Consider the following 23,822-nt stretch of genomic DNA (forward strand, 5'->3'; position numbering starts at 1 on the left):
AACATTCTCAAGAACATTAACTTTATTTGATAATCATCATAGTCAGTTGGAGGATCATCAGATAATCAAAGTAAAGGCAGACAGTTCATGTAGTTGATAAGTAAAAGTGAGTTAATGTGTTCATTTTTACCGCTATATTAAAAATTCAGCAGTTACTCGTACAAAGACACGTGATCATTTAATTCTTCTATGTTAATAATCTGCAGCATTTTCAGGTCCCGATATACAGCGACATTTACATTGACTACAAAATGTGATCAAATGCATAGATTCATTAGAAGCATAACAAAAAGTAAAGATAATTGCTAAAGTGGATTATGCAACATTTCTAGATACTGAACTGAACTGAACAACATTTGCCACAATGAGGCAAGAACAGCAGAAATGAAATTCTGTGTTAAAAGAAAACTTTCACAAGATATGCAACACTCAACATGCAAGACAGTACTGGCTCTCTGACTGCTGGTCCGCATTAAAAAAAATATATTTTTTTATTTTATAACAATTTCTTTGTCCACTTTTGCTACTGAATCATTAGATAAGTCCCTTAAGTGATATTTCCCTAATAAGGAGACTAACATTTTTAGAGAAACATTACACTAATCATGATGACAGAAGTGAAATACAGAAGTTAAAAAACAAGAGGATTTGAATGACAGAAGAACAATGAGTTTACTGTAAGTGGCAGACTCATGAAAGACTCCGATAAGGATGTGGTGTCTACTGTAACGGTTTAACTGCCATCTGTTGAAAATGAGGAACTATCCTTAATATATTTTAATCCGTTAAAAAAAACTCCATTGTAGCAGCAAACATCTGACCGACTGGTTACAGTAATTCCTTATAAGGACTTCCTTTCGCTCACATTATTATATTAAAATATTAAAAACTCTGCGTTATTTGCATACAGTACTGAAGTCAAACACAAAAACCACCATGGCTTTAGTTAGTATTTGGTTAGTATTTGGATGACCTGTAATTTTACCTGTGTTTGAGTCTCATTCATTCACACAAGTTTTTCCTGTTTTACATAATAATGTATTCGTGTTATCTGAAGTAAGATGAGCTCCTTGAGAGAGCTTTTGTGTGTCAGGGCTCAGCTACACACTGGATGACAGTTAAAGTGAAACTCTAGAGCACAATGGCATTAACAGTTATGGCAGGATCCTCAATGTCTGCTTTACTCTGCACCATTCTCAGCTCCAGCTGTGCAGGGCTCGGTCTCCGGTCAGGACCAGCCACGTCTGACGAGAGAAAATGAAAGGATTTCATTCAAGAACTCTTAAACAATAAAATTACATAGTACACTGTTTCCATCACACCCACTGTTCATAAACCCAGAGCTGTTTAACTATAGTACTAAGGGAGTTATTCTGGGATAATCTTTAGTCTTACCCTTGGCATAGGCAATAGTCCTCTTAATGACATGCTGCATCACTGAAACAGTTTTCTCACAGGCTGCCTGTTAAAACACCACAAACGTATATAATTATCTGTAGAGACCCATATAAAGTGTTTCTGAAGCTCTTTGCTGTGCAATGTGTTGCTTCTGTTTGTCTTTCACAGAACTATAATTGGAGATGTTACTGAAAGTCTAAAAATATCTTGCAACTGATACTAGATGAAGTTACTGCCAACTATAACAAACATTCACTCATATCAGCCAATCATGTGGCAGCAGAACAAAAAAAAAATTGATGCAAATACAGATCAACAGCTCAGTTACCATTCATATCAAAATTACAATGGAAAATTTCCCATCTAACAGTTTCTTTAGCTCATTATACAAAACAAAGGTCCCTGACATGTAGCTGCATGTTTTATGTATTGTGCTCCTGCACATGGTGAATAAGCAGGTGTACGGTTATTTCTCATAAAAGTGGATGTGTGTGAGTGTTATTCAATAGTATGTTAACTTGAGAACCAATTTCTTTACGTTTAACCAAAAAATGGTAATATAAGATATGTTCAAACTTTTGCATGACTGTGTGGGAAGTTGAAAATATACCTAGAGTTTAAATTCATTCACTTACTATTTGTTATTTTCTTTATCATTAACTATGTTTACCTTCTGCTCTATGTTTATGTTCTGTAAAGCTGCTTTGAGACAATGTCTATTGTAAAAAGCGCTATACAAATAAACTTGAATTGAATTGAACTTCAGTTTTATACTATTTGTAGAGTAAACTGACATCTGGCATATATTTAACCAACCAATAGCCCACAGGAAGCTAAAGCAATTACCCAACCCGATAGTACAATGTGTGTTTTACGAAGAAACGAAACTAAAACTAAAACATGCATCTGTACACCTCCAAGCGGAATACAACCAAACATTATGGGGTTTAAAAATCAGAATGATGAGCAGAAATAAAACTGGTCATAAAAAATAAAACATTAAATTTAATTCAGTTATGTCAAGTGGCTAAATCTGATCTAGATTTGGCTAAGTAGTTAGTGGGGATGTGGTAGCCTGTGTTGGACTACCAATCTGAAGGTTGTAAGTTCGAATCCCAGGTCCACCAAGTTACATTATTCTTATGACAAGTAATATCACACCACAGTAATTTACTTATAATAACTGCAATATAGCTAAAAATGAAGCTTTATAAAGACATTTGGGTATTTTGTTTTGGTTAACAAACTACTGTCTGTTTTGTTTCTCAGTTTGACAGTTGTTAAGGAAGCATTATAAAAAGAACTGAGAAGCGCCAGCTCACTCATCGCCGCACCACTGACTATTATTACTTTTAAGGAAATTCAGCTGATAGAATCGACCACAGCTATGACCCATAAGATAAAATAATGAACAGAATGCGTTGTGTCATACTTTGAGGTCTTTAGGGTGGTGGTGGGTCCAGGCTAACAGCAGCGCAGTAAATAGGTCCCCTGTACCTACAAACACAGCATCCAGTTTGGGAATGTCCATTCTGATCCTCTGCTTCTCTTTACTGCCATCAGCGTTCACTTAAATGGGGCAAACAGATGTCAGAGTTTGTCATTAGCAACATGGAAATACAAACAAGACCTCAGTGATAACTCAAAATGCAATTATATCAGCAAACGCTCCATCTGGTGATCCATGTTTTCCAGACAGCAAACAGTCATTGTACTATTAATAAAGAGATGGAGCAAATAGCATTTGGATTATACACTTTGGATTATATATTATTAAAGAAATAAACAGCACTTGTATAAACACCACAATTTAATTAGTACTTTAGATTTGTGGACGTTACACAATAATTCATTTTATTTTCCTTGTGATTTTTTTTTTCTTCAAAACCTTTTACAGTCTCTTGATAAAATCCTGTAGGTTTGAAACCAACGTTAATTTTGACAGCAGTTTTTTAGTTTTAGACAAAATTTAGTCAGTTCAATTTAGTAGTATCCAAATTACTTTAGTTACTTATTTTTTATAAGTTTTATACAGTTTTAGTTCATAAATATCAGAAGAATTTTGTCGGCGATTTTAGATTTAGATCTAAAACAAAGGATAATGCTAAAGTTTCCCATACATTACTGAAATGATCATTTCCACCAAAATTATTTTAATGGCATAGTCCGTAATACCAGTATGCCTGCTCTCTCTGAATAAGTAATAGAACCATTTGTGGTTTTGTTCCCTTAGCAGAAATGCATCTTCGCATGAATGCCCGGATGACTCTCCTGCAAATGTCGCGTCATGGCAGCTTCTGGCACTCTTTCTTCCCTTCCTGATGCTAAGTCTTTTTCCTCACTACCCTTAGACTCAGCCACAGATACTTTCCTCTCATCTCTTTCCTCAACTATGGACTCCCTCTGCCCTATGTTCACTAAACCCAAGAAAACTTCTTCTTCTGCTCCTTGGCTTTCAGATGTGCTGCGCAACAATCGAAGAGAGCTAAGATCATCAGAGAGAAAGTGGAAGAAATCACAACTTGATGCAGATCTTGATTTTACAGAACACTTCTTGTCAAGTTCTCCTCAGCTGTGATTCTGCCAAGACTTCCTTCTACAAGGAAAAGCTTGAAGCTTCCTCACATGACCCTCGGTAAATTCCACAACATCATCTCTTCTCTGCTCAACCCCCCGGCTCCACCTTCTTCATCCTCCCTGACTGCAGAAGACTTTGCTTCTTTCTACCAGGAGAAGATTGAGGAAATCTGCCGGACCTTCACTTCAGCCCCGACTGCACTTACATCTCAGAGTATGGATTCCCCTACACCTTCGTTGTCACATTTTTCAACTGTGGCAGCAGAAGAGATTTTACAACTCATCCAGTCCTGCAATCCTACCACCTGCCCATTGGATCCACTCCCTACCACTATGCTCCAGACCATCTCACAAGACCTCTTGCCCTTCATTTCCACTATCGTCAATAGATCCATAGCATCTGGTCAGGTACCAACTACTTTCAAGAGAGCAAGGGTTATTCCCATCCTAAAGAAACCTGCTCTGGATCCATCAGACATCAGTAACTACAGACCGGTATCACTTCTCTCATTTCTTTCAAAAATTCTTGAACGCATTGTCTATAATCAACTGTCTGTCTATCTCTCACAGAACAACCTCCAAGATCCCAAACAGTCTGGCTTTAAAGCAGCTCACTCTACAGAGACAGCCCTTTTGGATGTCTCTGAGAAGCTACATACTGCTAGATCAGCCAATATATCATATATCATCCGTCCTTATCCTCCTTGACCTTTCAGCAGCGTTTGATACGGTCAACCACAAGACTCTCTTATCCTCCCTCAAGAGTCTTGGGATTTGCGGATCAGCTTGGGAATGGTTTGCCTCCTACCTGGAAGGACGCTCATATCAAGTAACATGGAGGGGAGTGACATCTGCTCCACGCAGGCTCTCCACTGGCGTCCCACAGGGCTCAGTACTTGGTCCTCTTCTTTTCTCCTTGTATACTCACTCTCTTGGTGAAGTTATTTCATCACATGGGTTCTCTTACCACTGCTATGCTGATGATACACAACTTATCTTCTCTTTCCCACCCTCAGATGCCACAGCTTCTGACCGGATCTCAGCATGTCTGGCAGAAATTTCATCATGGATGACTGCTCATCAGTTAAAGCTCAATCCTAGCAAAACTGAACTGCTGTTCATCCCAGGTGATTCATCCCCAGGTCACGATCTTGCTATATCCTTGCACAACGATCTGATCTCCCCTTCAGCCACAGCTCGCAACCTTGGGGTAACCATGGACAATCAACTGTCCTTTTCCTCTCATGTTGCAAATGTGACTCGCTCATGTCGGTTTCTTCTCTACAACATTAGAAGGATTCGGCCATTTTTGTCCACACAGACTGCCCAGGTACTTGTTCAGTCTCTTGTCATTTCTAGACTGGATTACTGCAATGCACTGCTGGCAGGTCTACCTATGAACGCAATCCGTCCTCTGCAAATGATCCAAAATGCAGCTGCCCGGCTTGTTTTCAACCTGCCAAAGTTCTCGCATACCACCCCGCTACTGCGATCCCTCCACATCCGGTTCAAAACACTGATGCTGGCCTACAAAGCCAAAAATGGACCAGCCCCCTCTTACCTCAAGCCCTCATCAGTCCTCGCACTGCACCCAGTAACCTCCGATCTACCAGCACTGCTCGACTGGTTCCACCATCTCTCAGGGTAAGAGGCAAGTATACTACAAGACTCTTCTCTGTACTGGCACCAAGGTGGTGGAATGAACTTCCCATAGAGGTCCGGACAGCCGAGTCACTGGCTATTTTCAAGCGGCGGTTGAAGACCTACTTATTCAGGAAGCACTTCAACTAGCACTTCTTTCCTTATCTTTTGCATTTAAAAAAAAAAAAAAAAAAAAAAAAAACCTTTGACACTTTTTCATTGTAACTTTGAACAAATGTTTTAAACTCATGGTATCTTAAGTATGTAACCTAGTGAACCAGCATTAATGTATTCAGTGTTAGAGATTTAAGCACTTATGTACGTCGCTCTGGATAAGGGCGTCTGCCAAATGCTGTAAATGTAAATGTAAATGTCATGTTTGTTGTGTTTTTGCTGGTGTTTGTCATTCCACATGGTTTAGTGTCTTATTTTCCTTGACATTAAATGTGAAACGTGTCCATATGACTGTTCTTTGAAAATTATAAGTTGTACATAATAAGATAAAGCAAAAGCAGAAATTGTATCTTTTACCTGTGTTCTGGCTCCCAAGGGCCACTAAATACTGATCCCCCAGAGGAGAGAGCAGGTCTGAGCTGGTGATGACAACAGTGTCGGGTCCCATAGCATGCAGCAGATCCATTGCCTACGTGAGAATGATGTACAATTATACAACACACCTTTCGGTCATTACTGCCTTAAGATAATAGCCTGAGTTGATCTATGAATCCTAGGTTCAGGCTCCACCCTCCTGTTAGTGTTATTCCCAGTACACCTAATATACCAGAAACTAATAAACCTTACAGCTCTGCAAGACTGCAATTTATTTTAATGGGACACTGTGGATTTTAAAAGGGAAACTGCAGATCCAATGGAAAACATTTTGCTATGCTTCCACTCAAGGTTTCTTAGTTTTGCCAACAAAAACATGTTTTCTCCCTTATCATATATTTAGTTTATCTTTCTCCCATATTTGTCCCTTATGTCCCTGATTACAAAGTGCTATAAACTGAGACGGAGTCACCTGTAATTAAAACAAAGTCATATAGGGAGGTCTCTGCTGCTCTTTATTATATATTGGTTTACAGTATATGGCCAAAAGATTGCTTTGACTTTAAAAAAAAAAGAGAGATAGATTCATCTGTATGGCACTTTTATTATCCCTTCTGCAATGTTCGCAAACTCTACCCTTTCAAAACAACACATAAGGGTGTTAAATTTGAACACAGCGAATTAAAGACCTGGTGAAAATTCTGAAAGCATCTCTCCAAAGTTCATGTCATATAAATTTGTCACAAAAAATCTTTCCATTTGCTGAAACACAGAGAAAGATCTGGTAAAACTACGCCTCAGTCTACAATGTCATGAAGCCTGTATAAGAGTTAAACTCCCTGAACCAATACTCTTAATTCTTACAGCATACAGCATACTCCCACAATATTCAACAGTTCAACACTGGACTATACACACACACACTGCATTTAATTTAAAATAACAATCTATCGGACAATAAGCTATCGGTACCACAGGACATTTCTGTATCTGTACAGTCTGTTGCACTTTACATGATACATATATATTACATGTATGTAATACTTATATATATTATTTATATTCATACTTATACATACATATATGTATGGTATATATATGTCTAGTAGTACACTGTGCGTAATGTGTACATGAGCTCATTGCATCCCTTCCACATTTTCCGCATTTGCACATTTCAAATGGTACTGAGCATTTTGCACATTTTTTTATCCTGTTTGTAAATTGTTCTATTTATGTTTCTTACTACTGTATGTAAATGGTTCTGCAATTTCTGGAGCTCGCTCCGAAGAATTTCACTCACCATGGCACATGTGCCGTGGTGATGTGACAATAAAGGTGACTTGACTTGACTTGACTTAACCTTACCAATAACCAGAACCCTTGAGGAGACCAAACTGACAATGGAGCACAGCCTTTAAAAAAGTGTTGTTCTTATATATTACACAGCGTAGAGCATTATGAAGACTCACCTCTACTGCATCTTTTTCTGTACTGATCTTCCTTCCCGTAAGAAGCCTTTTAGAAACAAAGAGAAAATCTTTTAAATAAACAATTTTTATATGAAGATACACATGTAACTGTGTCACGTTTTCACAGGGCTCTCAAGTTTTGAAGACAGGCAAGCATCTCCAACCCCCAGCAAAGAACCCGTTCTTTCTGTTTCGACCGCCAAAGCACCGGCTCCGAACCAGGAAAAGTGGTTCATAAGTAGCACCAAAACGTTGCTGGTCTAGACTTAAGAACCGCTTGTGTCAGGAGCTGTGGGCGGGGCTACTGTTAGCGCATTTGATAATGTACCTTAAGTATACTAATGTTTAATATATTTTTACTTTAAAACAATATGATACATTATCAGCACACATGATAGTAGGTAGCTACATGCTAAGGCTAATTTTTTTCTGTGTTGATAAAATAACGTTATGCACTTTCTCGATTGCAACCTTCGTTTATACAGATTACACGGAGCTGCACGTACACGTTGGATGCGCTATGTTTGGATGCTAATTAAGGTTTACAAAGTCATGCGCATTAACAGTAAAGCAACATCCACCATTGTTGATGTGTTTGTTTGCCGCTGCTGCGACTCTGTGATGCTCTCTAGCCGGTGGTAAGGCAAACCGGTTCTTAGAAGGTTCGCCAGTAGAACCAACTTTGAACCAGCACTCGGTTTAAAAAGGGTATCAGTTTTGTGTAATAAACCTTCAGACTGAGGCAACAATGTCTGGGCACCATAGCACCTTTTATTGGCCAAAGCGTCTGATTGACATGTAAGTACCGTCAATGTTCCAACAATAACAAACCAGCACACAACCATAGATCTTTTATGTATTAAAAGTCGTGCAAATGAATGAGTGTCACAGTTGTAAACACTACGCTTCCTTCCGTGAGTAAAGTACAGCCTCAGGGTCTTTATTTCCGGATTATTGAAGCGTGTGTAGAGTGACACCATGTGGATATGAAAAATCTCCAAGCATTAATTCATTACATTATATTTCCAGCATTAGCAGACACCCTTATCTCTGTTTATACAACTGAGCAATTGCACGTTACGGACCTTGTTCAGAGGCCCAGTAGTGGCCGCCTGGTGAACGTGGGCTTCAAACTCACAACCTTAACCAACAGGCTACCACATCCCCTCATATTTAACAGGAATAAATCACCACTCTGGCACATAATACCTCATATCAAATGTTATGAAGCTCTTTATTAAGCATTGCTTAAGTATTCACATTTTCAACAACAAAGTGATTTATAAAGCAGACATGACACACAAATGTTTGTAAAGTTCTATAAATGTCATTTTTTTGTGCTCAGGCCATCCTCTGGTTTTTGTGGGTATACATACTTTCACTCCGGAACCCATACAGAGTTTTATAAATGAGGCCACAGGACTTGTTTGAGAAACATAGGACACAAAAAGATGCACAGAAATACCTACAATCGTAAAAAAAAATTAGGACACCCCATGAAAGCCTGTGGGTTTTAAACATTCGGGCATTTTATCTTCATTTTAACAATATTTAAAAGATTAAAGTAATATAACTTAACAAATAAAACCAAAGAAAGGTCTTTTTTAAATAATCTGTAAAATGTGAAAAAATATTTAATAATGTGATGAAACGTAAAGACACCGCCACATTTATTTGTACTTAAAATAGGTAAAATTACCATCAGGTGCAAATTATTAGAACGTTGGTTACAGAGCATTTTGAAGACAGCTTGTCTTATTTAAACCTCATATATTTAATTTGGTTTGCTCTTAATTGTTAAAGTGAGAGGTATCAACATGGTAAGATCCGAAGAGCTCTCTGAGGCCTTCAGAAAGAAGATTTGTTGATGCTTTCGAGTCTGTTAAGGGATATAAAAAGATCTCAAAAGAATTTGTAATCAGCCATTCCACAGTCCATAAAATCATGTAGGATGGCAGGTCAGGCCGTCCAAATTCACCCCAAGAGCAGACCACAAAATGCTTTAAAAAAAAAGTCTCCAAAAACCCTGAAATGTCATCACAGGACCTACAGCAAGCTCAGGTCACAGTTGCATTAAACAATCAGAAAGAGACTGAACAACTTTAATTATCATGGGAGGTGTGAAAGGAGGAAACCTTTGCCTCCTAGAAAAACATGAGGGCAAGAATGAAGTTTACAAAGAAAACAGAGACAGGCCAAGACTTCTGGAAATAATGTGCTGTGGACAGATTTGATGTAAACAACAAAAGATACCAACTGTGAAACATGGAGGTGTAAGTGTTATGGTTTGGATATGCTTTGCTGTAGCAGGACCTGGTCAGATAATCATCACAGAATCCACTATGAATTCTACATTGTATCAGAAGATGCTTGAGGAACATGCGAGTCCATCTGTCAAGAGAATTGAAGCCGAAGTGGAACTGGACCTTGCAATATGACGAAAACATACCAGTAAGTCCACCAAGGACTCACTGAAAAGTAAAACATGGAGAATTCTGAAATGGCCAAGTCAAAGCTCGGATCCAAATCCTATTGAGATCATGTGGAGCGATTTGAAACGGACTGTGAATGTAAGAAACCCCTCAAACATCACACAGCTGAAAGAATTCTGCATTGAGGAGGAAGATGTGGAGGAAAATATCTTCCAGTCGATGTCAGGAACTGGTAGATGGATACAAGAAATGTCTCATTGAGTTTGTTTCAGCCAAAGTGGGAAATACTAGCTATTATGGCGATTTTTCCTCAGTTGAAATACTCATTTTTTGATTTCTTTTGTTTAATAAGTGAAAACAGTGTGATTTCTTTTCTGTTGTTGACATGCCTTTACATCACTTCCATCTACAGGTACAAATTAAAACTAAATCAGAAATTTACATGTTGACATTTTGTGATAAAGAACTGAATACTTACTGTGTGTCCTAATTTATTCACATGACTGTACATACTTTCATTTTCTTGTTTCGGATTTAGAGCCCAATTATTGCACATGCTAGGAAAGATTCACATTTCTTTATCATCGTAGTTAAACATTTGTAGTTTGTCATCTTGAAAGGTATTATTAAAAACAAATAAAAGACATAATTGCCTGCAGAGCTCATAATACATATAGAGCAGTTGTCCCAGAACACCGGCAGAGTTGTTGTCTCGAATGTAGTTTTAAGGCCGCCGTCATTTGCAGTCTCCAACAGTTGCTATCCTTCTTGCACAGACATGCTAGATTCGCCTGGTTTGTTGACAAATGAGTCGTGGATCCATTCCTTACCAGTTTGTGGTTGGGAAGTAGCAATCGAACTCTTTTAAAAGCAAAGACAGGTGATCGTGCACCAACTGGGTGAATGCTCAGGCTCAGTCTCACCTAAAATCCCTGCTAATGTCTGAAACATGTCCAAAATGCCTCCGTTCACGCGCCGTCCCCACAACTCCAGTTTGGCTTTAAATGCAGCTACTTTGTCTGCCAACATGAAAACAGTTGTCATTTTCCCCTGAAGGGACAGATTGAGTTCATTGAGCAGGCTGAACATGTCACACAGGTAAGCCAGTTTTGCGACCCGTACCTTGTCACTGAAATGTGCTGCCAGCAGTGACTTCTCTTCTGAGAGAAATCTTTGCAATGGCTCTCGTACTCTGGTTAGCGATTTTCCTCTGGATAACTTATTTCTGTGTATAAGAGAAGGCATCTGTGCTCTGCGTACATCTCCTCACAAAACTGCTCAAACAGGCCCAAGTTAAGGACGTGTGCTTTGATGTGGTTAATAACTTTAATGACAATCAATACGCTGTTACATTCCGGTGACATTTTTCAGCTTGTCAGCATTCCCCTGTGAACGATACAATGAACAGATTCCACTCTCGGGTGCAACCTCATTAATCCGAGCAGACAGTCGTCCGGTCATGGCAGCAGCTCTGTCTGTGCATATGCTGACACAAAAGGACCATTTTAGTTGTCTTGATATATAACCATCCAGTGACTTGAACAGTTCTGCTCCTGTGGTGTTGGTTGGCAAAGATAACAAATAACAAATGCACATAACAAATCCTCATGCATATCCTCTTGATATAGATATCGCACATAAACAAGTAGTATTGCCTTGTTGTCGAAGCTGTAGATTCGTCAACCTGGAGTGCGTACCACGTTTGATGTATAATCCTCTCCAACAATTGTGTCTCGATGTCTTCGGCTATTTCCTCAATGCGCCTAGTCACAGTGCTAGCCGACAAAGGCACATGTGCTATCTTTTCCACAGCAGCCGGTCCTAGAAGTTCACGACAAATGTCTTTAGTAGAGGGCAAGATCAATTTTTCACCGATAGTGAATGGCTTTTTAGCCTTAGCAGTATGGTTAGCAGCAAATTTCTTCTGTCCTTCGTGTTCCCATTTTTTCTGTCAAAATACTCCAGGGGCTTGTCTTTTAAACCAGGGTGCTTGGCGTTCAAGTGGCGAAGCAGTTTTGAAGGTTCATTGCCTCATGAGAGAGCTGGTTGTCACAAACTCTGCAGAGCTGGGTTGGTGTGTGGGAATCACCTGTCCAGATAAATCCATATTTTAAGTAGGACTCATGGTATTGTCTGTTAAAAGTTCTATGTTTCTTTGATGTAGAAGGCTCTTCTTCTGTCTCTTCACTGGGCCTTTTCTTTTTCCCAAGGAAACCTTCTAATGTTGTCTGTTTCGTGCTCATTTTTGCTAATTTGTGGGCAACATTTGAGTAAACACAAAATACACGTAGACCAAACACTATTTTGCACATGGTGCGGTCTCTCACATACACCAAGCACTATTTTGCGCATGGTGCGGCTTTAGGTTCTCAGCTCCCGGTTAACCTCTCGTTAAAAGTCGAAAGTCGCACAACCCGAAAGAAATACACCACAGTAATGTTCCTTGGGCGGCCCGGTACCATTTGATCCACGGACCGGTACCGCTCCGCGGACCGGGGGTCGGGGACAACTGATATAGAGCACCTGGTTTCTTCAATCTTATTCAGAAATTTTACACAAACAATCCATGTGTTCGACTGATCGGTCATTGGTTCGAAACCCAGGTCCACCAAGTTGCCACTGCAGGGCCCCTGAGTAAGGCCCTTAACCCTCAATTGCTCAGGTGTATAAACTGAAATAAAAATGTAAGTCACTCTGGATAAGAGTGCCTGCTAAATGCTGTAAATGTAAATCAATGACACTTGAGTCTATTTGTTGAATTCATTCCTTTCATTTTCAATGAAATGAAAGGACCGGATGAAAATCTGTTGCCAAATGGGCTCTTTGCAGAGAAGAGAAGACTGATGAATGAAGTAAAGCACTCACCATGATCGATGGATTATTTATATACAGTGTAAGCATATAAAAAGTCTCATTTGACCATTAAGAAAATGTGATCAAAACAATTAACCACATTAAAGGCCTGACATAAAAGCTCCTTATGCCCCTTTTCCACCGAGGCAGTTTGAGTGCTGGTTCAGAGCCAAAGCCTAATTGAGAACCAGTTCTTTTTTTTCGACAGCCAAAGCACCGGCTCTGAACAAGGAAAAGTGGTTCTTAAGTAGCACCAAAACATTGCTGGTCTAGACTTAAGAACCGCTTGCATTAGGGGCTGGGGGCGGGGCTACTGTTTGCGCATTTGATAATGTACCTTAAGTATGCTAATGTTTAATACACTTTTACTTTACCGCAATATGATCACTTATCAGCACACATGATAGTAGGTAGCTACATGCTAAGGCTATCTTTTTTTCTGTGTTTAATGATAAAATAATGTTATGTACTTTCTCGATTACAACCTCCATTTATACAGATTACACGGAGCTGCACGTACACGTTGGATTCGCCGTGTTTGGATGACAATGTATGTTTGCAGCCATGAGCATTAACAGTAAAGCAACATCCGCCATTGTTGATGTTGTGTTTGCCGCTGCTGCGGCTAACGTTGCTGGGACACGTGACACGTATACAGTGACGTCACACTCTGCGCTGTGATGGCTCTCTAGCTGGTGGAAAGGCAAACCGGTTCTTAGAAGGTTTGCCAGTGGAACCAACTTTGAAACAGCACTAGCGCTAGCTCTGAAACAGCACTCGGTTCTTTTTGGTGGAAAAGAGGCATTAGTCAGAAAATCAGTTAAGAACTCACTGTGCCTCAAAATGGTTAGGCGTTATGATGTCAGACAGTGGCACCACCTTTTCCCTGTAGACAGGCAGCAGGGCTTCTGGAACGTACTACAAGAAGGACACAAAACATGAGTGTATGAATGTACAGCGGGACGAGGAGGTCTTTCTCATATTTTAAATGCGCTTCAAGTTAAGAAGCTCATAGTGAAAATGAGACAACGTTTTCTCCAAGACCATGGTGCTACATAGAACTGCTAAAAAAAAATAAAAAATAAAAAAAAAAAGATCTTCAATCACACCACATTTAAAAGTTTGGGATCACTTGGAACTTTCTTTTTTTTTTCTGTTCTGGTTTAAATCAGTTTGCACTGTTCTAATGAAGGGTCTAGATCAGGGGTCGGCATCCTTAAACACCCAAAGAGCCATTTGGACCCGTTTCCCACAGAAAAAAACAACACAGGGAGCCACAAAACCATTTTGACATCTAAAATGAAGAGAACACTGCATATATCGTTTTTTACCTTTATGGAAAGTATAGAAAAAAACTGTAGTGTGTTGCATTTATGAAATCACTGAAGTGCTACAGAGTAAACAAAATTTTATTTCTGCAGGCAAACAAAAATATTTTGAGCAGTTTGAACTAACCTTAACAAAAAAAAACGCTGGGTTGATCTGGAATTATTGCCATAAGAAAGTTATATGAAAGTAAGCAACTTACGGATGTTTTGAGATTAAACATGGAAAGACTGGCATCATTCTTTTATTAGCACTCTTACAATGTGGTTGGATTAGTATATCAGAGACACCTTTCCTTTCAGAGTAATACAGTCTTGAAACTCTTACTTTGTTCTCAGCAAACACTTTTATAAAGGCTTCTTTGTGGCAGCAAATTATAGTTTTTGTATTTGAATGGTATTAATTGTTCAAGTTTGTGATGTTGTATATTCTAGTGCTCTCTGTGCGCTCTGAAATAAACCTAATCTTTAGAAATCATTGAGGAATTCTGCTTGTGTAATTGTAATATTAATAAAGTTAAGACTATTATACTGAGAAACACATGTTCAAGAAATTTAGTAACCTATTTCCAAATGAGGACAGCTGCTGAACACTACAAATTATAGACAGTAACTTGTCACGGTTAACTTGGCTACAGTGGTGCTGATTCAATACTAATGATGAGTTACAGTGTCATGATTTATACATTTCTGTGTTTAAGAAACATTTTAATTAAGTCTAATGTGGAAATACATGATGTGCTGCCAGGAAACATAAGCAACAAAATCTAGGACACTGCGAAATGTCATATGAGGAAATGTCATATGATCTAGTGTAATGTGACTGTGTGTAAAACTAATCTGATGCCTTGCCTTGTCTAATGAGGCAAAGACCATTTCTAAGCAATAATAGAGAATATTATAGTCATGTGTTGGGTTTCATAGATTCCAGTTCCTTCATTTTATTTTTTTATATAGTTTAATTTGGACATTTATTTAGGTTTTTATTGTAGAAGTTTCCTGTTATTATTGTGAACAAGTCCTACTTGAATGTGTGTGGACAAGTAAGACCACAAAGAACTACACTTTACCTAATTATCCTGCTGTTGGGTGTCAACTGGAATACAGTGTGCTTTGCATGGCTCAATCAAAATAAAAATAAAAATAAATAGTTGACAACATCATTTAAAGAACTTGAATATCAGCTTGATTGAAATATTCATTGCTGGATTGTTTTCACGGTTTGAAGGTTGAGGTCCTGTTATGGATACTGAGTTTAGGATTTTGCAGGGTGGAGGTTAGTGTAGCACAAGTTACACCCAAAGAGCTAACGTGCCAGCCCAGGCCTGCATGACCACTGCTTTAGACGGAACATTAGAATAAATGTTGGCCCACCAAAGCAAGGGCCTTTATGGTAGCAATATATTTTAACTTAAGTCTTTAACTTTACATTCTAAAGCGTAAGTCAAGGCAAATATTTAAAGTGAAAGTGAAGTGACATACGGCTAAGAATGGTGACCCATACTCAGAATTTGTTCTCTGCATTTGACCCATCCAGTTGAAGGTTACTTTCAAATACAATGTTCAATGTCTAATTAAGTCCTCTTTGTATTCAAGACCAGGGTTCTCAAATTTTGAAGACAGGCAAGTGTGACCTCTCCAACCCCATACCCCCAATACCCCACCCTCCACCGCCACCGCATACACCCCACACCCCACCACCACCCCCGCACGCAACCCGAATTTTTTTCCATTGGTTGTTGCGTTAAATCTTTCCCAGATAATGCTATTTTCTGATTGGCTATTGTGTAGCCTCTTTTTTTTGATTGGCTGATAAGCTCGACTAAGAACTGAGACAGCGGTGCGGACTGATACATTTTGGGTGCTGCGGCATATTAAATATATGATAAATAAAAGTTATTTTTTTCAAAAAGTTTTTTTCTGCGTGAGAAATATGATGTGTGGCGTTAGAGCATGATAAAAGACCCAAATGCGTGACTGTCACGCTCAATGCGTGACACTTGACAGCCGTGCATGACTTGCCGGCTGCAGCAAACCAAAAACGCGTCTGGTTCTGTATGTTGGATTTCGCAAGTCAGTCGGTTTATTTTAATGTTACAAGAGCATCATAATCTTAGAATTTAGAATTACATTTTTTTAAACTAACAAACTAAAATTAAATTAAATTAAATTAAATATTTATTTTCCAAATCTACAGGGAGCCACAGCAGAGGGATGAAAGAGCCACTTGCGGCTCCGGAGCTGCGGGTTGCCGACCCCTGGTCTAGATCATGGCATGGTTCGATAATTTCTTCCTATATAAAGAAAGAAATAGATTTCTTTCCGGCTATTTTGAGGATGTAAATAAACCCACAGCTTGTGAAATTCCAGAAAGAAAACTAACCTAAATAAAGCCACATTTATTGCTCCCTTGATCAGTAGAAACCTTTTTAGCTGTGCTAACACAACTGCAAAAAGGTTTTCAAAATAATCAATAAGCCTTAAATAAATAATGGGATTACCAAAGAGAGACTGAAATAAAGCAAATGATTGAAACAGATGACAGATGGCTGCTGATAATGGGCCGTTGTGTGCAACTGAGTTGTTTCTTTAAAAAACATCTGATTAATTTGGTGTTTTTGAAATTAATAATAGTGGCATTTTCTTTGGAAAACAAGGAAATTTCCAAGTGATTACCAAACTTTTGAACATCGGTGTAAGTGTTAAGTTAAAGTCACCTTTTCCTGTTCAGTTGGATCACCTGATACAAGGCACAACAGATACAGCGCATAACGGTATAACATGGTGTGGCATCACAGCACCACTCATAACACCACTAAACATCATGGATTCCCAGGAAAAGCTCCAGATCCTCCAGGATTTTGACCAAGATAAAGTGTTATTACTGAAGATAATACATTAAGTATGGTTAAATAAAATATATCATAACTGACATTTTACTGACTGTTCTCTGAATAAATTTATTTCAGGCGGAGCTTATATTACACACTACAAAAAAAAAAACATGCTGTTAGGAAGCACCAGTTTGTCCTTCATTTAGAAACCTCTCTTCTTACATTTAGAGCAAAAAAAATGTATTAATTAATTATTTCCTCTTAACCTATTCCAGTCATCAGGACTGGCAGGCTAAACAAATGTTGATCTGTGCAGCATGACTATAAACTCAAATAACGAATGTTTAATGAATGAATTGAAGTGTGTATAAGTGAAAAACTGACTGAATAACCACATCCATGGACTATGGACAATTTATAGATGCCAATCAGCCTTTGGACTCGAGGTGGATGCTGGAGAACCCAAAAGAAAGGTGGGACTCATACCTCGAAGGTAAGAGGCAAGCATGCTAACCACCATGCCACCGTGCCTTCTCTAACCTACGATAATAAATTCCATTCCTCAAACTTTTCCTAAGTAAAGAAAAAAAGTGATGGAGTGAAAAGATTGACATGGCTCATTAGGCTACTCACCATTGATCCATTATCTCCCATAACTGGATCACATACTGAAAAACAACAGAAACATGGTAATATTAACCTCATTCATCTGTCTGCAGCTTAGTCAGGTGCCGTGGACAAATATTAGTGAACTTATCTTTGATAATAAATTGACAACAATAAAAAAAAAAAAAAACTCTTTTCTCATATCACTGCTTGTATTAATGCATCAGTGAATGATTCATATAATGATAATTCTATAAACATATAATTAACATATAATTCATAAAATAAACCATAAACACATAACCAAGAATGTCTGGTGCTTCACTTCATAACTTACTTGTTGAGTTTTTCCCCAAACTTCAGAACTATTTCTTTTTTGGTTTGATAACTAAAAATAAAAGTCATTAGTAGGTCACTGCTAATACCTTAGAAGGAATGAGACTTTGAATTCCTAGACATGATACAGTTTGTATCTCTTGTGCTACAGATTTCTTAGAATCCATGTGATACAAAACCAACCACAAACAAACAATCCGGTGGTTTCTGAGTATGATACCAAAGGAAGACAGAAATAGGAAGCATGATAAACATTGTCCCATTTTCTGAAATGTTTTAAATGTTGGAAATCTTGGCCTCCTACCATATACAAGCCTGGGGTTGGCACGCTTCAGCTCCTGCACCATGTCCACCACCTTCTCCAGGAAAGACACATCTCTGGAGTAACCTATTTATAAGAAAAGACATGAAATGTGATAAGGGTGTCTGCCAAAAGCCAGAAATGTAAATGTTTTATGGTCACATTGACATATTTAGACAAATTTTTCAGTATTTATGGAAAAGTCCAAAAAACAGAACGACCAAAAAAGCTATCCACTTTTCCCATGGCAACAAGTGCTAACTGTTTTTTTACTTTGTCCCCCCCATTCCTGGATTGTGTTCTCCACAAATTCATTAGCTTCTGTACTTAATCCCTGTAAGTTTTTTTTTCCTAAAACCTACACCAATGTTTATTTACATATCCCAAAAAGCTGAAAGATGATGTCAATGTCAATTTTATTTCTAAAATTTTTATTTCTATAGCACACACAAGACCAGTTGACCAGTGTGCTTTACATCAATGCAAAAAAAACAATAAAATATCAATAATAGATTTAAAAAAAACATAGAAGAACACAAGCACATAATACAGTACAATAAAATTGATGTTACAGTGAATTCATGCACCTGTAAGCACATAGTCATAATGGTTGACTTTGTTAAGTTTAATTCCTTCGTAAAGGACGTGGAGCTCATCAGCAGTCAGCACTTGTCCTTTCCAGTGTTCGTATCCTAGAGGACAAACAGACAAATGGTCAGCATCGAGGTCTACATACCCAGTGGCAGCCTGTATTAGATCGCTAATCTGACTCCTTGTTCTGTTTTCACAAGCTAATCAAATCCAAATGGAGAGAGAAAATCCCATTTTACTTTATTCTCATCCACATGTGTAGCGTCACATGAATAGAAAAAACATATCTGAATATGGGTTCAAAAAAACAAAGTCAATTGGCAGGCTATTTTTTGAATGCAGTTTCTAGCATTTTATTTTTTAAATCGTTTTAAATTTCCACACTATCCTGCTAAAATCCTTCTGGTTTATTTGGCATGCATCATTTGCACACATTTGAGAGAAGGGGACATGAATTTGTTAAACAAAAAAGTACTTTTTATGTCCGAATTTACTTACCTGTAAATAATCTACAGAAAGTACTGCTGTCCTTTTGCTTAACTCACTTAGATAATGAACAAGCTACTGTGTGACTCGAAAGGAAAGGCAAAGGTGTCCAGTGAATGTATGAACAACTAGTATAAGCTTAGCTCGACGTCAAACATTCCCCAGAATTAATCCCCTGCATGCAGTGAAAGCCTAATCCGTTCTCAAAAGAATAAGAACTTAGATTAAATCTAAACACCTAGTGTTTCATTCAAGACAATGTCAAACACATTAATGGAGCTGTGTGTGTTTTTAACAAGACAAGACACACAGAAAATTATACACAGAGGGTTCAGTGATGCAGTATGTATCTGAATGTAACCTTGACAGATGTGCAACAGCTGTAACAAAAAATATCTTGCAAAAATGAATAACACACTCTGCACAGATAAAACAATAAATCATTCCAGTAACTAAGAGAAACTTAGTTTCTTTGGACAAAGACTCTCTAACCTTTTCTCTCATGCTGCCTTCCCAAGTTCACTCAAGTTCAAGTCATTCACCAACATCTATTCTCTCTCTAATGCTAAACTGAGTACACTCAGTACCAAATGATACATGCAGATCACACATTACTCCAGGAAAATGCCTCTAATGGGCCAGTATATAACCTGTTTGTGATTTAGTAATCTGGACTGTGATTTGCTGCAGAAAACAACTCTACTGATCAGACATGGAGATAATCCTCCAATCCTAGACATGGAGATACACTCTATGTCCAAATGTCATCACAACCAGAAGAACGTCCAACCACATTCCAGGAAGCAGAAATTTTATCTAACACTTAAGATAAGAATCTTGTATGATAGCACTTCTTGTTTTGTCTTCTGCTTTCATTTTAAAAACATTTTGAATCCATGTCCATTCTTAAAAGTGCTATAGAAATAAAACCGAACTGAATTGAATAGATCACTTTGCTTGCATTTCATTGTAAGTTGATTTTGAAAAAAGTACATGGAAATAATATGCTGGCCTGTTGTAAATGTGATCGGCACAAACGTGATCAAGTATGTCAAATGTTCCTGTGCACAATGGCCCATAAATGCAATATTTGTAAAGATTGGTGTTCAGGAACTTTAACACCAAACTCTGTCTTGCACAGAGCCCTGACCTCAACCCCACTGAACCCCAGGACTTTAATTGCTCAACATAAATAAATTTGGGAAGCAATATTATATGGGGTTCAAGTGTTTAAGGCTATGGTTTGTTGATTAGAAGGTCGGGTTTCAAGGCCCAGCACTGACAAGCTGCTACTGTCGGGCGATTGAGCAAGGCCCTTAACATTCCCTGCTCCAGGGGTGCTGTATTATAGCTGCCCCTGCGCTCCGACCCCAACCTTCTGTAAATTTATCATCCTGCACTCGTGCTGTTGTATGTACTGTTGTGTGCTGCACCATGGTCAGGAGAAACAACATTTTATTTCAATGTATACAAGCTAGAAAGTGTAATGACAATAAAAACCCACTTGACAAATAATAAATACTTTACAGATTATTTTGTGTGCTGACGGGTTCTGACTTTCAAATCGCTTTTGGCATGAAAAAGCATAAAAGATCAGGGAGGTAAGGTTAAAACAGTGGGCTGCTAAGTGACCGCATTAAAATGAAAGAAACATCCCAAGTACTCAGTGTCCCTGGCACATGGCCCAGAATGCAGGAACAAAATAATAGGAGAGAAACAAAACTGAGAGTAGAGAGGAGTGAGGGTAAATGAGAGCACACTATTGATATGAGAAACACAAGAGATGTGAAAAAACAAGCCCCTTGCTGTGTTCTAGGGGCCACAATGCAGGGAGCTGGCACAGCCATTCGACCACTAGCAGAAAAATGGAGCACACACATCCATTTTTAAGCCTTCTGAACAAGGGTAGCCAGTGAGCCATTACCTGCAGACTATAGTAAGCCTCACTATATTTTACATGGATGAGAAAAAAGATAGAAATAAAAAGGTGTGTTAATGGTATTTTAATATTCCACTTATTTAAAGTAGATATACGGAGTTGGTGAAACAGTTCTACTCAGCAGTCATCGAGTCAGAAGACTACAGAGAACGTTTCGGACTGCCGAAAGGATTATTAGTGTTCCCCTGCCCACCCGTCAAGTCCAATATACAGGTGCATCTCAATAAACTAGTATGTCGTGGAAAAGTTTATTTATTTCAGTAATTCAAATCAAATAGTGAAACTTGTGTATTATATAAATTCAGTACACACAGACTGAAGTAGTTTTGTCTTTGGTTCTTTTAATGATGATGATTTTGGCTCACATTTAACAAAAAAATCTCAAAAACGAAGAATACTTCATACGATTAATAAAAATACATTTGTAGTGAATTGTTGGACTTCTGGAAAGTATGTTCATTTACTGTATATGTACTCAATACATTTTACTTTAATCACTGCCTCAATTCGGCGTAGCATAGAGGTGATAAGTCTGTGGCACATCTGAGGTGGTATGGAAGCCCAGGTTTCTGTTAAATGTGATCCAAAATCATCACAATTAAAAAAAACAAAGACTTAAACTACTTCAGTCTATGTGTACGGATTTTATATAATACATGAGTTACACAATTTGAGTTGAATTACTGAAATAAATGAACTTTTCCATGACATTCTAGTTTAATGAGATGCACCTATATATCCAGAGCGAGGAAAAGGGCTAAGAAAATCATTCTGGATCCTTCACTTCCAAGTCATACAATTTTTAAACTTTTATCTTGAGGCACTACAGAGCCCCAAATACTAGCCACCATTACGCAATAAAATTGTGCAATAACCTTGCATTTATTTTTTACCTCCATCCTAGTACATTCCTGTATCTCATTCTGTTCTATCATCTATAGCACAACTGTACATACAATTTATTTAATGTCTATTTGTATTTACATACGTGGGGTTTTTTTGTATCTGTTTTATCAGTGTGTTGTCTCTGTGTTCTGAAAGCGTATGACACTAAAACAAATTCCTTGTATGCACAAGCGTACTTGGTTAATCAAGCACTCGGATTCTAGATTCTGGATAAAGTCCAAATAAAAACTGCATGCGTTTCAGAAAAATCAGAGAGTCACAGCACGGCACAGATTTTCACCTCTTCTGGGTTTTTCTGTTTGTAAATAATAGACATTAGCAATCAAATACTTTCATCAAATACATATTATTTTCTTGCTGTAAAGTTTATTACTGTGCACATGTAATAAAGTAGGTCAGTGCAGAATAGATATCAAATATTTCTTCAACATAATTAAATGTATGCAACAAAGCCTTACTTATCTTGATCGGTAAACCCATCATAACTCAACCTTATCAGAATCAGGTTTATTACCAAAGTGTGTTGACACACAAGGAATTTGGTTCTAGCTGTTTGTGGCTCTCAAAAATACAGACATAAATAACACTATACTATACAAGATAGGATAATACAGACTATACAAGACAATACATACCGTATGAGTATTAAATCTATAATCAGTTTATCAGTCTAACTTGAAGTCGAGTCTGTGAATCACTATACACATTTATTCATTACACGTAAACATTGTGAACTAGTGTGTGAGTGCGCTATGACAATTGTACTGTTTCAGCAAACTGAGAGGGTTGGTTACCTGTGTGATTGGAGAATTGTACTGAGTTTATAGAGTCCACTTCGAAGCCAAGCACCTATAAAGAGAAACAAAACACACAGAGACACAGACACACAGACACAGAGACACAGACACACAGACACAGAGACACACATACAGACACAGAGACACACATACAGACACAGAGACACACATACAGACACAGAGACAGACACACACAGACACAGAGACAGACACACAGACACAGAGACAGACACACACAGACACAGAGACAGACACACATACACACACACAGACACACACAGACAGACAGACAGACAGACAGACAGACAGACACACACACACACACACACACACACACACACACACACACACACACACACACACACACACTTCTCACTGCTCCATTCATTTTAAGGCACACACGTTTACACATGAATAAAGTGTTTTAGTTGCACAGGATGTCTTCTTACCTGCAAAGGAAAAGTAGCTGCCTTGTTTCCTACGTATCCTCTAACCACGTGGCTCTGAATAGACAGTATTCGACAGTCCATGTTAAGGACAGATAAACATTGATCAGTCACGTTAAACTCCTTGTAAAATGGCTACACGTAATTATTAAGAAGAAGAAGCAGCGATTTAAAAATGTGGTAAAATCCTTCTGCAGCACTTAATGTAGACTATTCTGCTTTTATCGCCACTTCCACACACGGCTAAATATTTTATCGGATTTGTTGCTATGACGGTACCTTCGGCCAATTGAGAGAGAGGGGCGGGACAGCCATGCAGCCCGTCATCCAATCAGA

The 23,822-nt window shown here is 38.3% G+C and overlaps 1 protein-coding gene across 1 annotated transcript; it reads right to left on the bottom strand.

Moving 5' to 3' along the window:
- On the bottom strand, positions 1-23,756 carry pdxka (pyridoxal (pyridoxine, vitamin B6) kinase a). Its single transcript, XM_047815424.1, has 11 exons — positions 23,490-23,756; positions 23,038-23,092; positions 18,909-19,013; positions 18,325-18,408; positions 17,712-17,746; positions 13,752-13,837; positions 7,635-7,680; positions 6,148-6,259; positions 2,831-2,967; positions 1,396-1,462; positions 1-1,244 (listed from the first exon to the last, which is right to left on the bottom strand). Exons 1-11 carry the CDS (start codon positions 23,568-23,570, stop codon positions 1,132-1,134), a joined length of 921 nt encoding a protein of 306 aa, XP_047671380.1. The 5' UTR covers positions 23,571-23,756; the 3' UTR covers positions 1-1,131.
- Between the last annotated feature and the right edge of the window lie 66 nt (positions 23,757-23,822).

This window comes from Tachysurus fulvidraco, chromosome 6, assembly GCF_022655615.1.
Source record: "Tachysurus fulvidraco isolate hzauxx_2018 chromosome 6, HZAU_PFXX_2.0, whole genome shotgun sequence".
Classification (NCBI taxonomy): domain Eukaryota; kingdom Metazoa; phylum Chordata; class Actinopteri; order Siluriformes; family Bagridae; genus Tachysurus; species Tachysurus fulvidraco.